We start from the raw sequence: 15252 nt of genomic DNA, 5'->3' as shown, positions 1-15252 counted from the left end.
ACATCCTTTCTGTTCCTCTTAGATGAAAAAGAAAAAATTCTATTTTTTTGTATGCTCCAGTCCTCCTGCCCTTTTGATTATGTTTTAAGTAGTGATAGATGGTTCAAAATATTTAATACAGATGTTTGAATTGGGTAAGGGAGGATATCTGTTTTAAAGAACTGAAGGAAAGGCCTGTTTGAAGCCAGCAGTGAAGGCTTTTGGCGGACACTAACAAATGGCATTGACGCAGCAATCTTTTATTGTACAGTATGTGGGGGAGAGGATAAGACTAATAAGATAATATAATAAGATGATTTATAGTCTCAGTCTGTGTTTTAAAGGCGGAGCAGAGGATTCACTTGGTTTCATTCATTTAGTCATTGTCTCAAGTAAGTATGAGCCCTCAGTGCAATATGAGTTTTTTGATACAGCACAAACTAAAATCCAAATCTCACAGTGGTCTATACCCTTTATATAGACTAGAGATGTACTAGTGTACCGACTTTCTAATACCGTCATTACTGTGTTTATCTCCGTTTTCAGAGGGCTCCGTGAACACAGCACAGTCCTCCTATCTTCATTACCAGTTTTATTTTGATTAACCACAAGGGAGCACCTTTTTACCAGTCAGAGACACAGCAGTCACAGCGGGACCAGCAAACCAGGCTCCATGTCTGTCTAGCTCTAGCTCTAACTCCATGACTTGCTATCCTAGTTTAAGTAAATAACTTACAGTTCTTGCACTCCAGAAAATCGATTCATGAATTTGACCTTATGAGGGACTGTAGTAATTTTACTGTATTGTAGTACTAATGGTAGAATTTCAGGGGAGTTTGATGATTATCGTGATTATACCATTTACTGTGATGTGACCTGCTTGAAAATGCTAAATGACATCATTGACTATTAAAGGGAGGAAAAGAAAGTTTATTTTATTGCACCACAGTACAAAATGACTGGAATATATCTGTGGGGGGTTGATGGAGTTAATATTAACCCAGCTCCTTGGTTGCTGACAGTTTGATAAGTAATGAATTACCTAATTCCCACTGAAATGCTTTTTTCCCTTTTCTTTTCATTGTGCTTGCATGATTAAATTGGGGGATTGGTGTGATTTCAACAGTTGTCTGTGGAGATTATTCTTCACTAAATGTGCCAAAAAAAAGTTTGTACTCAGTTTCTTGATATGCGTCATATGCGAAGTTGGTGTGAATTGTTACATTTGTTAAAATGGAAACCCACACTGTTCCATGAAACAGAAAGTCCAATGATCCAAGATCATAAAACAGTAGGACTTCAGAGGGACAAAAGGATTGAAACACTGATTAATTTGCTGTGTGTTCAAGTCCTTTCTTCCTCTGGCCCCGGGGGCCAGGCCTGCCAATCCTGGAATTTGGCCCTCCCAGGATAAATCAGCATTATTATTGTTATTATCATATTTTTTGGGGGGTTGTGATTTACTATTATCATTATTGTTGTTATTGAATATATATGTTCTTTATCCAAATGTTTCTTTTATAGTCAACTATCTTGCAGCATTAGTGTATGGAATATAATGTTTTTATTGTGGGATGAAAGTGGAAGAATTGACTCGGTTTCTGATATGGCCTAAGTACACCCTCTGCTGGTGATCCACTAGACTGGTTTTGACTTGTGTGTAACAACGTGAATGACGTCAACCTCTTTTTTTTTTTTTTTTTTAGTCAGTATGATGCTTCACTTCAGCCAGTGTCTGGCTAGCTTGGTTTAAGTATTAACAATCATATCTCTGTGGAAACAGACATAAGAAAGTGGTTTACCAACAAGAAAAGCTGAGGATGGCCACTCAGCAGGTGCAGCCACGCTAAAAGAATCAGCTAGCGCTAGCAGTTTTGTTGATTCCAGTAATGAAAGGGGAACTAGCGTTGACATTAGCACCAAGCTGACAACCGCAGCAGGGACAAGTGCAGCCACCACTGTGCAATCTCTCCCGCCATCTCCTCTCCTCCACCACCACCACTTCTGGGGCCCAACAGCTACCTCAGAGTGTACGTTTTTTTCCCTGAATTGTCTGACAGCTTTTAGGTGGTTAAAAATATTGGGTATGTTTCTGTGTATGTTTGCCAATATCGAGTAATAGATATGAGAGAGTAGAATAAATGTTCCTTGAGCTGTGCGCTGTTATAGTCTTGCTTGTTTGATGTGTAGTGCTGTAAATGGTGCTGATGCAACTGTCACGATGTCGCTGTTTTACTAACTTTTACATAATATTGAACTATTCAATATGAATCCGTTGTTGCATTAAAAAGTCTGAAAAAAATTACTTTGATTGTCAGGGCCCGCCCAAAAAACAAAAACAAATGCCTGGCCAGTTACTTTCCTCTGGCACCGGGACTGATTATCAGTTCATTTAAAGAGGTAATTGGAGGGAGAGAGAGAGAGGTTTTGGGGGAGGGGGGGGTGGTGGTGGTGTGAGATAGCAAAGGCACAATGCAAATCAGAATCAGAAATGTATGTATTTAAATACCACCTAGATTTAAAAAAAAATTAATATTAATAATAATAGGAATGGCAGCTAAAGGAAAAATAATGTCAGTATTAGTAACAGAGCCAATAACAACAACTGTAGTAGCAGTTTTCGAGCAGGAACACCGGGGCAGCAGGTGGCCCACAACCACAGATCCAGTCTCTGCACCCCCGAGGCAGAAATACCTGCTGTAAGCGACAGAAGGAGAGAGGAGAGAAACGAGAAAGCACAGAACTACGGGAGAGAGAAGATGTCGACACAGGAAGTGTGGAAGTGTGCATTGCCTCGAGGATCAAAGGAGATTTCTGCGGACCTCAGACAAAAAGTTGTGGATGGTCACCAGGCTATAAAAGGTTACAAAGCCATTTCTAAAGAGTTTGGCCTTCACCAATCCCCTGTCAGGCAGGTGGTGTACAAATGGAGGAAATTCAACACCATTGTTACTCTCACCAGGAGTGGTTGTCCAACAAAAATGACTCTTAAAAGCAAGGTGTGTAATACTCCAGGAGGTCAGAAAGAACCCTAGGGTAACATCTAAGGATCTACAGGCCTCTCTTGCATTGGCTAATGTCAATGAGTCCACCATCAGACAAACACTGAACAAGAATGGTGTGTATGGTAGGATAGCAAGGAGAAAGCCACTACTCTCCATGAAGAAAACTGCTGACAAAGTTTGCTGAAGGTCACATGGGTGAACCAGAAGGAAGAATGTTCTGTCTGTGGATGAGTCTAAAATAGAAATCTTTGGTAAAAATGAGAAGCATCATGTTTGGCGAAAACCAAACACTGCATTCCAGCATAAGAACCTCATCCCAACTGTGAAGCACGGTGGTGGCAGTATCATGGTTTGGGACTGCTTTGCTTACCTCTGGACCAGGGCAGCTTGCAATCAGTGACAGAACTATGAATTCTGGATTGTACCAGCAAATTCTTCAAGACAATGTCAGGGTATTAGTTTATAAACTGAAGCTCAACAAAAAGTGGGTCATGCAGCAAGACAATGACCCTAAACACACAAGTCAGTCTGCCAAAGAATGGTTAAAGCAGAAAAAATGTAATGTTTTGAATGGCTGAGTTAAAGTCCAGACCTTAATCCAATAGAAATGTTGTGGAAAGATCTGAAGAGAGCAGTTCATGCAAAGAAGCCCACCATCATCACTCCGTTGAAGCAGTTTTGTAAGGAGGAATGAGCCAAAATTCCTCCAAGCTGATATGTGGGACTGTTACAGAAAATGTTAGGTTGAAGTTATGGTTCAAGGGGGTCAAACCAGGTACTGAAAGCAAAGTTTCACATACTTTTTCCAACAAAGAAAAATGAAAAAAGTATGTTTTTGTGTTATTTGTTTAACTCTGTCCTCCATGTATTTTTAAGACTTAGATATTAGATTTGAAGATCACATTTGAGATTGGATTAGATTCAACTTTATTATTAACTGCAGGGAGCACAGCCTTGATCGCCACCTCCTGCTTGTCCCTGTCAAAGCAGGCATATAATCTGTTAAGCATCACTGGTTGGTGGGGTGGTGTTGGTGGGTTTGTAATCCGTGATGGCCTGGATGCCTTGCCACATGCGTCAAGGGTCAAGTTGTTTTTGAAGTGCTCCTCAATTCTTATCATGTGGCTGTGCTTGGCCCTCCTGATGCCCCTCTTCAGGTTAGCCCTGGATGAACTGTATATGTCACCTGATCTGAAAGTGGTGTCGCATGTATTCAGCAGTTGGCAGACCTCTCTGTTCATCCACGGCTTCTGATTTGGGAACGTTGTAATCTATTTGAGACTGGTGACACTGTTGATGGTAGTGTTTATATAGTCCTTAACAGAGGATGCATCAGAATCAATGTCCGTGTGATAGTCCAGGGTGGCCTGAGTAGCAGACACACTCCAGTCTGTGTGTTCAGGCCAGTGCTGTAGTACAGAGTCTTCTCGCTCTGGCCACACTTTAGGTGAAGGTTTCACACGTTTGATGAGTGGTGTGTACTTGGGGAGTAGGAACAATGAGAGGTGGTCAGACTGTCCTAGGTGGGGGAGGGGGATAGCTATGGATAGGCCTCAGCTATGTTGATGTAGACATGGTCCAAGGTCTTGTCTCCTCTAGTGGGGCAGGGGACATGCTGGTGGAATTTGGGGAGTACAGTCTTCAGGTTGGAGTGGTTGAAATCCCCTGCAACGATAAAGGCCGCCTCCAGATGTATAGTCTGTTGTTTGCTAATAGCAGCATGCAGTTCTTTCATTGCATGTTTAGCATTAGCATCCAGGAGGATATATGCTGCAGTCACAACAGTAGATGTAAACTCTCTGGGCAGATAGAAAGGTCTACGCTTAACCATAAGATATTCCAGGGTAGCAGAGCAATGACTTGATTATAGCAGTGTCCGTGCACCAACCTTTTTTCACATAAATGCACAACCCCCCACCTTTGGTCTTACCGAAGTCATCAGCTGTTCTATCTGCCCAGAGGACGTAGCACCCTGTTAGCTCAATGGTGCTATCGGGAACGCCGCTGTTGAGCCATGTTTCTGTGAAAATCATGATGTTGCAGTCCATAATCCTTTAGTGAGAGATGATCCGCGGCTCATCCATTTTGTTCGCCAGAGACCGAACATTGATGTTAGAGATTGCCAATGAGGAGATAGCTTTATCTTAGCCCTTCTCTCTACCCCTGCCTTTGATCTCGACGCCGCCTGCGAGCACTTCCAACCGGTGGAGCCGGGTTGGTAGCCTCCGATGTCTTGGCGATCTCTGAAATGAGCCGGAGATCGCCAATAAAATTGTCCAGGTTATGAGATCCGATGTCGGCTGTATGATACGTATGCAAGACTGTTTTGAGTGAACAGACTGGAAAAAAATAGGCAGATAACTTCACAAACTTTCTAGCAGCACTGCATGTTTATGTACAGGTTAAAAAAAATGAGATACAACTTTTTAATTAGTGAGCCCTAGAGGTGCTGCTAGGCATATTTTTGAACTTTGGACAGACCTAGGATAGCTGTTTCCCCCTGCTTCCAGTCTTTATGGTAAGCTAAACTAATACTAAGCTTCATACTTAAGACACAAACATGAGAGTGGCATCGATCTAATCATCTAACTTTTGGCCAAAAAAGGGGAATAACCGGATTTACTATTCCTTTAGTATCTGAGCTTAGCATCACATCACTTGATCTTTACTTCAAATTTGTAGTAGAACCAGCTGGACTACACAAGCAACCTTTTTTTGTATAACATTCAACAATGAATTTATACAGTCACTTGGGCATGATGTTCAGCTGACACCAAATTGTCCTGCTTGTCCCATACATCCTCCTTTTCATCCAGTAATACTAGACTTGGCATAATGCCTAATCTCCTCCTGACAGCAGCCAGACACTTTGGGTGACAAATGGAGGAAAGGAAATGAAATGTGATGGAGTAGCCATGACTTTTTTTTTTAAACATTTAATAGTCAAGACTATTTACCCCTGATCTGGTGGTGTCAGTCAGCGCAGTGTGTCTGAGGTAAACAAATGGGTCTGAGTGACACCTGTGTGGACCTTGGCACAGTCAAGTGTTGTAGGGAACTGTCAAAATGCTATGAGTTATCGCCTGCTTTGTATTACACATGAATGAGGCATCATCAAGGGTGAAAAACCAATTACTTGATTTAGTTTGTCAGTGTTGGATGATGTTTAAAGAAGCAGAGAGCATCAAAGTGCTTTATTTTTTTAATGGTTCCACTCTGTTATAGGGAAATGGACATGAGCGTGACTTCTTGAATGACAGACGTGTGTTCATCATGGATATGTATAATCGCTACATCTATCCCGGGGACGAATATGCTAAAAGTGAGTTAAAGCACCATCAATTTTCTTTTCAAACTTGCTTTTTTACCTTTTGAATTCATAGAAATTTTGTAAGCTTAATATCTTTAGACAGGTTCTTGCATTTCTAGTGTTCTCATGGACTTAAATGTGATGCAGTCTGGTGACAAAATAAGCTGAACACTGCTCCTGATGCCTGGTTGGAGGTTGAGGTTGAAGTGGAGGGGGCTGCCTCCTCCAGTTCCAGCCCCTAGATGTCACTCATTTGAATTATGCTGTGATTTCCATCTGCACTACCACTCAATCTATTAGCACTCAGCAGGAAATCTATCATGAAGGCGTCAATGCAACATTATAATCATGGCTTTTACACAAATTAATCTGTCAATACATTAAAGCTGATCTGACAGCGACCACATGTTACCATTTAACCCCAATTCTAACAATACTCTGCGGATGAAACCTCACAGCCCTGCCTTTAAAATTCTCCCCATCCTTCAGCTATCTTCTTCTCTGCAATTAATTTAATTTCTACTTTTAAGAAAGTGAAATAAATGGACATTCTGGCTTTTTTAAGATAAAAACCACACAGTCCCACTCTTCAAATAACAAAGCTTACAATTTTTCAAGTTTCAAGTCTTCTTGAAAAACTACCAAGAACTCTGTTTCGCGTGCTATTGCGTTGTTCTTTCCTGCTTTTGCAGCTTAATTCTGTTTGAATTTTGAAACATAAAGGTGTCCTAATTAACCTTTTTCATGATTTGCACGGGTTATTGGAAATATACATACTAATTAATTAAAGCGCTGCTGCAGATTTATATGTCTGAGCATTCTGTAGATGGAGAAACACAATTACCTACCTGACCATTTCATATGAATTCAGGGTTAGACTTTATTTGGATAGTCCGCCTACAGATAGTTTATTAGTTAGTATTTGTAACATTTATCGCCTACTTATTAGTTGAGATTCAACAATTCAACTGTTTCACAAATAAACCCGTTTTCTAGGTTTGGTTAGGTTTAGGCACAAAGACATCTTGGTTAGGGGTTGTTCATGAATTGTCACATATACATTGATAATCTGTCATCTACAGACAAAGCGAAACAGTTATAATGTTACAAATACTCTATAGACTATCTGTAGGCGGACTACTGTTACCGAATTCAGTTATCAGAAATTCGTTTTGTAAGCCTTTTCTCTTGCCTGTGTTTAAAGAAATGCTGTTGCATGAAATACTGCAGCGATTACTAGCCTATGTGAGGCCTGTGGATTCAGTCTCCATTTCTCTGTATCTCCAGGAGCCATAAAGAGGAAGGTGGAGCTGGACTGGGGCACTGAGGACTCGGAGTACCTTCAGAAGGTAGAGCTCCACTCTGACGGAGCGCTGAACGAGGTCCGACCTGATATAATCGTCTACAACGCAGGGACAGACATCTTGGATGGGGACTCCCTTGGTGGACTCTCCATATCACCACAGGTACTGTACCTGCTCTGTACATTTTACAGTTCATAAACTTTGGGGGTTTGGGGATTTAGAGTCGCTTCAGTGTGCTATAGAGTTGTACTTGCAGTGGCCACTTTATTAGGTACACCTGTAATACTAAATGCAGTCAAATCCAGCTGTTCTGCCATAAAGTCTAACTTTATGATGCCTATAATGTTGAGGGTTTTTTTCTTTTGACACTGTCATAGCGGTGTTAATGAAATTATGTTTTAGCAGGTCATAGTGATGTGTTGTTCAGGACTCAGAGGTTATTATATTGAGAGGTGTTTTTAATATTCTGTCCCCCTCATAAATGGAAATAGGGAAGACAAACAATTAGAAACACCTCTCAATATAATGTAGTCCAGTACAACACCACCACTAACTATGACCTCAGTAATAAACATATATTTTAATCTACACATCTCTGACAATGTCACCATAAACTGAACACTATAAACTTCATAAAGGCAGAATTTATGGCAGAGCTGTTGTATTGAATTGCAATAGATTGTACAGGTATACCCTATAAAGTGGCCACTGAGTGCAGAAGGTGGCAGCTGGTTCTGGAAGTGGGTTTTTTATGAGTTTTAGTTTGGAAGTTCTTTTACTGATATCCTCAATGTTCCCAACCTAGAAACACAGGTGAATGGCCCTAAATATTATGATACCCCAGCTTCGCTGCCGTTGCCATGGAGGAGAACTCAGTCAGACGCATATCAAAGCTGTGGCAAATCCAGAGCACGTCATTGTTGCATTTGGGAACAAAACACCTCACCACAGTTGCTGAATTCATCATTTACCCAGAATCGTAAAGTTAAGTGTTATCAGATTTCTACAAAGAAACATAAACTTCTTGCTGTTAGTGACATATGCAACAGAATTTTAAGCTCAGGGATGTTTCTCACCAAAATGCTCTTTGGGAGTTGTAGTTGCTTTCTCCCCATATGTTTTCATGTACACCGGCTTGTACTTTTTTCTAACACAGTTTCTCATCTTTTGTCCATATTATTCACCAAGGAGAATTTAAAAAAAAAAGCTAAATGCCCCAAAATTAGCCTTAACACAAATTCCAATTTTGACACAAATCTGTAGCAGTGTGTCTGTTACAATGCACTGATTAATTGGGTGTTAAAGAATGAAAGTGCAGAGTATCTGCAGATCAGTTTACATCCCTTTTTAGTCTTAAAAAAAAAAGATTGACCATTTTTAAAAGTTAAAATTTTTCAATGCTGTATTGACAGAAATGTAGAACTGGCAGGCTCAACTGGGTCAATTCATGCGAGTACTTCATGTAGCTAATCTGTCAGGCATTTTGAAAGCATACTGAGAGCTGATCCGCATGAGCCAAATTTGGATTTATTACTTCCTGTGTGCAGAGATTTCCTGCCAGTGATCCTGTAAATTCCAGAAAATAATTGGAGCAAATAAGGTGAATCTGCAGAATGTGTTAGTAGGGATGGCACACTGATGTGTGCTGTAGAGCTAATTTGAGATTTGGGCTGGTAAATGGCCTGAAATTAAAAAATAAACTCCTGGTTAGGCTTTAATAATTATTATTTATAGTTCTGGTTGAACATATGTTTCTGTCATGCCTAATAATGTTTAAAATCCATCCTTGTGCTAAAAATTTCTCCATAATAAATGAGATTTTTGACAAGCTGTTCCCACTCTCAATCCCTAGACAAACAGGGACGTGTGTTTCTTTCCTCCAGGCCTCCCCTCCATCCTCAGGGAGCGTCCATAGAAACATTAGAGAAAAGACTAGTACTATATGCAGCCTTGGATAGACTGACAGACCAGCTTTTCTCTCGTCTTTCTCTGCCAGGGCATTGTAAAAAGAGATGAGATTGTGTTCAGGACTGCGAGGAGACGGGGCGTCCCCATACTCATGGTGACATCCGGAGGATACCAGAAGAAAACGGCCCGCATCATTGCTGACTCCATCCTCAACTTGCACCGGCAGGGCCTGATTGGAGCAGAGGCTCTGGAGGGGGAGGGCTCATCATCGCTGGTGACCAGCATGATGTGTAGCTCTGGATCTGTTGGATCCACATTCACTGCTGTCTGAGATGCATTAATCCCTACAGATGTGACATTTAAAGGCACTCAAGTAACTTTATATTGTGCAGTTTCTGTGTGACAGCAATTAACGATATTGTAATGTTACTGCTGTTACACAGAAATGTGTTTTTTGTTTGTTTTTTTATCACAGGGGGGTTACACAATGCTTGTTTGCACATATACAACCAAAAAAAAAAGAGGCAATTTTTTACATTTTTAATGTATAAGTTACTCAAAGGGAGTAATCATTCAAAGAGAAAAATTGCACTGAAACAATAGCGCTCTCTTTCATAAGCCTTCATATGCCACAAAAAGAGTTATTTAAATTTTTATCAGTTGGAGCATGATGGGTTTTATGTTTAATATATGTTCGGGGAGCGTTTTAGAGAGGAATTCTTTCATCTCAGGAAAAGTAATAATGTAATTTGTGAAAGATATGATATAATAATTGTCCAATGAGAGATTTGATGTTCTTACAGCTACAAGTATATTTTTTATCCGTCATCTCAGATTATGGTTATGAAGGTGAAACACAAGATAATTTCACATTAGAACTGTAACTGTCAAACATAATCTAATGGTAATGTTACAAAAAATATGTTCTTCATTCCTCATTAGCATTTAGTTTGATCATTTCTAGTATAAACTGGTGTTTTTCTCTAGATAATATTGTAATCATTATAGAGTTATGGTGTTTCATTACTCAAGCTTGGCCATTGATGAGTTTTTGTACTAAATGCTCTGGGTGCTTTTAATCCCCTCTATCTCTGCAATTAATGTTTACCGGGAACCCGTTATGATTTTTCTGTAGGTACTAAAGTGTATTGTGAACACATTTGAAACACTAAAACATGTGACTGTGCACTTTAACTTGTGTATGGTGAAAGAAAGTTCACGAACATTCCCAAACTCCTGAAAATGTTCTGTTGCAGTGTGTTCCTGTCATCTACAAAGTCCAAAAACTGAAGAACGTTCAGTGATTGATGAGCGGGCCTGTTTCATGGGTTTTACTTCTGATTGGTTTGCTGTAGTCAGACGTACAGAACTCCCTATTGATGTTTACACATACAGTAGTTGTGTAAAATGAGACAAAATAGATCTTTAAAAATGTTGGATCAATATGATCAATGCAGCAGCTGGAACAATATCACAGCTTCCAAAAGACACTAAAGACTCTTCATCAAAAACATTTTAACAGTTTGAAGTTAACTGAAGTATTAGTGCATTGCTTACTCATACATGAAATACTCATATTGCCCCTTCATGCTAATGTAAAGCTTTAAAAAATAACTTTGCATGTCGGCGGCTCCAAATTAAAGTCAGACTTTACTGTTTGAAAATTTTCATTAAAGAATTCTTCTGGTCTTGAGTCGTATTTCTGTGGTTTTAGCCTTCGTGTAAGTAAATTGCAGAGATCTAGGAACATGGCAACATCACTAAAAAGACGCCCTATGGGGCAAGAAACACAAGCGGTCAGATAACAAGACTTGTCTTAAACAATCTTTCCAGAAAGATTTAAATTGGGGATCACATCTTCCTACATAGCTACTTTATGAATAGACGTGCATCAAAATCCAAACGACGGCTCACTTGGCTGCAGTCAAAAAGCTGCACCAGTTCAAACACAGCATTCTTGCTATTACTATGACGCCATTGATTTTCTTTGCTCCCGCTTTGTCTTCTCCACGGACTTCAAAACTCCCTCTCGTGTTTACTTACAGTGGATTTTGTCAAGCTGTCACTCCAATCGAGACTGGCCAATGGAGACGCGTCTTTTGTAGGTCCCACCCACGAGATTTCAGCTCAACATTTTAGATTCGCAAACAAAACTTTTGGATGACATTTTTAATCACAAATTTGAGTGTGCATAGTTTTGCTCTCAAACCTATTTTTTGATTACATAATAAAGACACAAAAGTAACTATAGAAATCATGTCCATTTCTGTCACCAGAAATGTGAAAAACTCTCTGTGCCCTACTTTGTGATGAAGGCCCAATAAAAGACATGACATCAAAATCTTGTCTAACATAGCTTAAGCCATGCTAATTGACATCCAGGCAACAACTTGGGGGAGTACAGTAGTTGCAGAAGGAGGGAATGTTGCACACATGTTCACACCTGGGAAATGCACAGTACACCAAGACATGTACTGTTGGCTTGGAAGTAGCAATGTTGACATCCCAGATCTGATACATCCTGCAGGGCTGAATAAGTGTTTGGAAAGCCAAAACTGCTGACCAAATTAGAAGAGATGTTAATGTTACTGTGAAAGTGGCCAAAGGGTAGTTTTGATAATAAAACCACATCGTCTGTGGACTGCCATTGCATTAGATGTGTTTTGCAGCTGAGTGGACCTGAAGTGGCAGCTGGCAGGTGCTGCTGTAATGATTTTCTAATGTATTTTCACATTCATTATCTTCCACTGCTCTGGCTTCACTTTACTGTTAAAAACTGTTGCAAAAGTTAGGGAGTTAAGGACTTGAGTACAGACTCACGATCATTTAAAGGATTAAAAGACCTATCTTTGAACGACATGAAAAGAAGTGTTCGGGTGCGTATCCACGAAGCTTTTTGGAAACATTCCTAATGAAACTGAAAGGCAGGCCATATTAGCGGTGTCAGTGCTAATTAGCTAAAGTCTTTGATCTGGTGTGCTGCTTTTTAATTGCAGCTGAAAGGTTTAGTGCAGTCTACCTTTAATTAGGACTCGAAATATATCACTTATTGTAGCAGGCCTGTCCTTAATACCCGATGCGATCCCAAATTCCAGTTCATCAGCTCTTTTCCGTGTCGGCCAGCATTTTAGTCATTTCAGACGATTGAATGTTTCGTGCCAAAAATAACACTGAAGTCTTCAAAGCTGTACTGTGTTTGTGATTTGTGCTGACATTGACAACTACTTCTATGAATTCATAATGATGTTGAATAAATCTATAGCAACCAAAAGGTCTGTTTAGCTATTTTTTTTTTAATCTTTGAATTACTTTTACTGCCCATGTGCTAAAAGTATAGTATGTTTGGAAAACTTTACTTAATACTGCTGCTATGTAGGTCAGCATTTCTCTGAATTTTCCATTGAGTACTGCTTGTCCCCATATGGGTGTTCCTAAAGTCCTGCCCCATATGATGTAATGAAGATCCCACAGTTGTACGTACATTAGTGACTCAGTAAGAGTCACTAATGTACGTACAACTATGTGAAGTCCCCAAACTCAATGTATTAATGAGAATCAAATTTCTAAAGCATTCACTATTCACTACCATGCACCATAAATTCCAGTTTTAGGTCAGTCCTTTAATCATGCAGCTGTCTACACAATGCATGGTGATAAATACAGTATGATAAAGTAACTGTACATTTACTCAAGTACTTAAATGAGAACTACAACAATTTTGCACATCAAATCAGTTTACTGGTTACAAAACTACCACTCGGTATGTAAAAGCAGAGTGACCACCTGGTTTAAATCAGGTCTGGCCATGTAGACTACAAGTTTGAAATGGAAAGCCTGCCATACAAACTGAGGGGGGAAGGGGGCGTGGAAAGAAATGTGTACTGGTAGCTGCCCTTGGAAGACGCTAACGGCTAATTAGCTTAGCTTCTCTGAGCACATCTCCGCGGACATTGATACCCTCTGCTAATTTAAGAATTCTAGGCATGCTAGCGGCATGGTTCTATGGATGGCAATGTTGGTCTGTCGGTCCAGGCTGAAATATCTCAACTAGAGTACCATGAAATTTACGGACATTCATGGTTCCCAGACGATGAATCCTAATGACTTTGGAGATTCTGTTTCTTTAGATTGTCATGAATTTTGTTTCAGACAGGATGAGTTGTAATCACTTCGGTGGTCCCCTGACTTTCCCTCTAGCACCATCATCAGGTTAAAATTTTAATTTGTCCGATACTTTGGTTTATGACCAAATACCTGCACAACTGACAACATTCCCATCAGCCTCAGCTGTACTTTGTGTTAATTGCTAATTAGCCAATGTTAGCTTGCTAACATGCAAAATAAAGATGGTGACTGTTGTAAACATTATAACCTGCTTATCAGTATGTTAGCTTTATCATTGTTAGCATGCTGATGTTAGCATTTCCCATTGTTTAATCAATGACCACTGCGAATTGGCAGGACTCCAGTGAAGAACAACATTTGAAAACATTTTTTGGAGAGCATTGCTGGCTCAGAAGTTCAGCCTTTCAACAGAACTATACAAAGTGTGGAGAAGAGGCTGATGTGAGGAGGTGCTTTAGCCAAGCAGCAGTGGGCCAGAGGAGGAGCACGGGCTGCGTAGAAACCCGGCTCAAGACAGAGGCTGGCTGCGGCAGCCCTAGTATGGACACTGAAGTAACCTATAGTGAATCTGTTTCCAGTTTATTTTCAGTACACAATTTCCTAATATTCAGTAGAAAAGGGCAGAAGACAACTCATATCGGAACAGAAAACAACAGCCTACAGGACTGACAGGACAATGTACCCATTACGCAGGCCATTCCGCATAATAAGGACTTTTACTTTTCATACTTTAACTACAGCTCTGGAAAAAATTAAGAGACCACTGCAATGTTTTCTTAAATCAGCATCTCTACAAGTATGGAAGCCATTCCATTCCAATGTCTGTTGAATTCCAACACAGGCACACCTCATTCTACTGAATGAGGTGCTGATTAGGTGATCACCTGAACCAAATCTTATTTAATAAGGAAAAGTATAAAAAAACACTTCTGTGGTCATCACTATCCTCTTGCAGTGGGACCAGCTGGATGGCAAAAACAGTGCTAGTAGTACCTCAAAAGTAATTGGAATAAAAAAATAACTATTGACCATGCCAAAAAGTTGAAAAGGAAAGTTTTGAGTGAGGAAAAGAAGGGTTCAATTCTGGCTTTACTGGCAGAGGGATACAGTGAGCGTCGGGTTGCTTCCATCCTTAAAATTTCAAAGACGGCGGTTCATAAGAACAAGGTCAAGCAGCAGACATTGGGGACAACAAAGCTACAGACCGGCAGAGGGCGAAAACGACTCTCCACTGACTGGAATGACCGCCAACTCATTCGAATGTCACTCAACAACCGTAGGATGACATCAAGGCTTTCAAGGCTGGAATCGGGCAGATTTGTCTTTGTGAAGGACGCATGAATCAAACCACGTACAAGGTTGTCCTGGAAGAAAACTTGCTTCCTTCTGCTCTGACAATGTTCCCCAGCTCTGAGGACTGGTTTTTCCAGCAGGACAATGCTCCATGCCACACAGCCAGGTCAATCAAGGTGTGGATGGAGGACCACCAGATCAAGACCCTGCCATGGCCAGCCCAATCTCCAGACCTGAACCCCATTGAAAACCTCTGGAATGTGATCAAGAGGAAGATGGATGGTCACAAGCCATCAAACAAATCCGAGCTGCGTGAATTTTTGCACCA

The 15252-nt window shown here is 40.4% G+C and overlaps 1 protein-coding gene across 2 annotated transcripts in view; it reads left to right on the top strand.

Moving 5' to 3' along the window:
• The window catches only part of hdac11 (histone deacetylase 11), a 37128-nt gene extending 24351 nt beyond the window's left edge, over positions 1-12777 (top strand). For both annotated transcript variants that reach the window (XM_044169783.1, XM_044169775.1), the window contains exons 9-11: positions 6210-6306; positions 7582-7760; positions 9595-12777. In XM_044169783.1, the coding sequence (XP_044025718.1) occupies positions 6210-6306; positions 7582-7760; positions 9595-9837 (519 nt within the window). In that variant the 3' untranslated portion in view covers positions 9838-12777. The remainder of the gene's footprint in view (positions 1-6209; positions 6307-7581; positions 7761-9594) is intronic.
• The last annotated feature ends 2475 nt before the right edge of the window (positions 12778-15252 follow it).

Source organism: Siniperca chuatsi, linkage group LG2 (genome assembly GCF_020085105.1).
Source record: "Siniperca chuatsi isolate FFG_IHB_CAS linkage group LG2, ASM2008510v1, whole genome shotgun sequence".
Taxonomy (NCBI): domain Eukaryota; kingdom Metazoa; phylum Chordata; class Actinopteri; order Centrarchiformes; family Sinipercidae; genus Siniperca; species Siniperca chuatsi.
The sequence above is the reverse complement of the archived record's forward strand: the minus strand, read 5'-3'. Positions and strand labels throughout refer to the sequence as shown.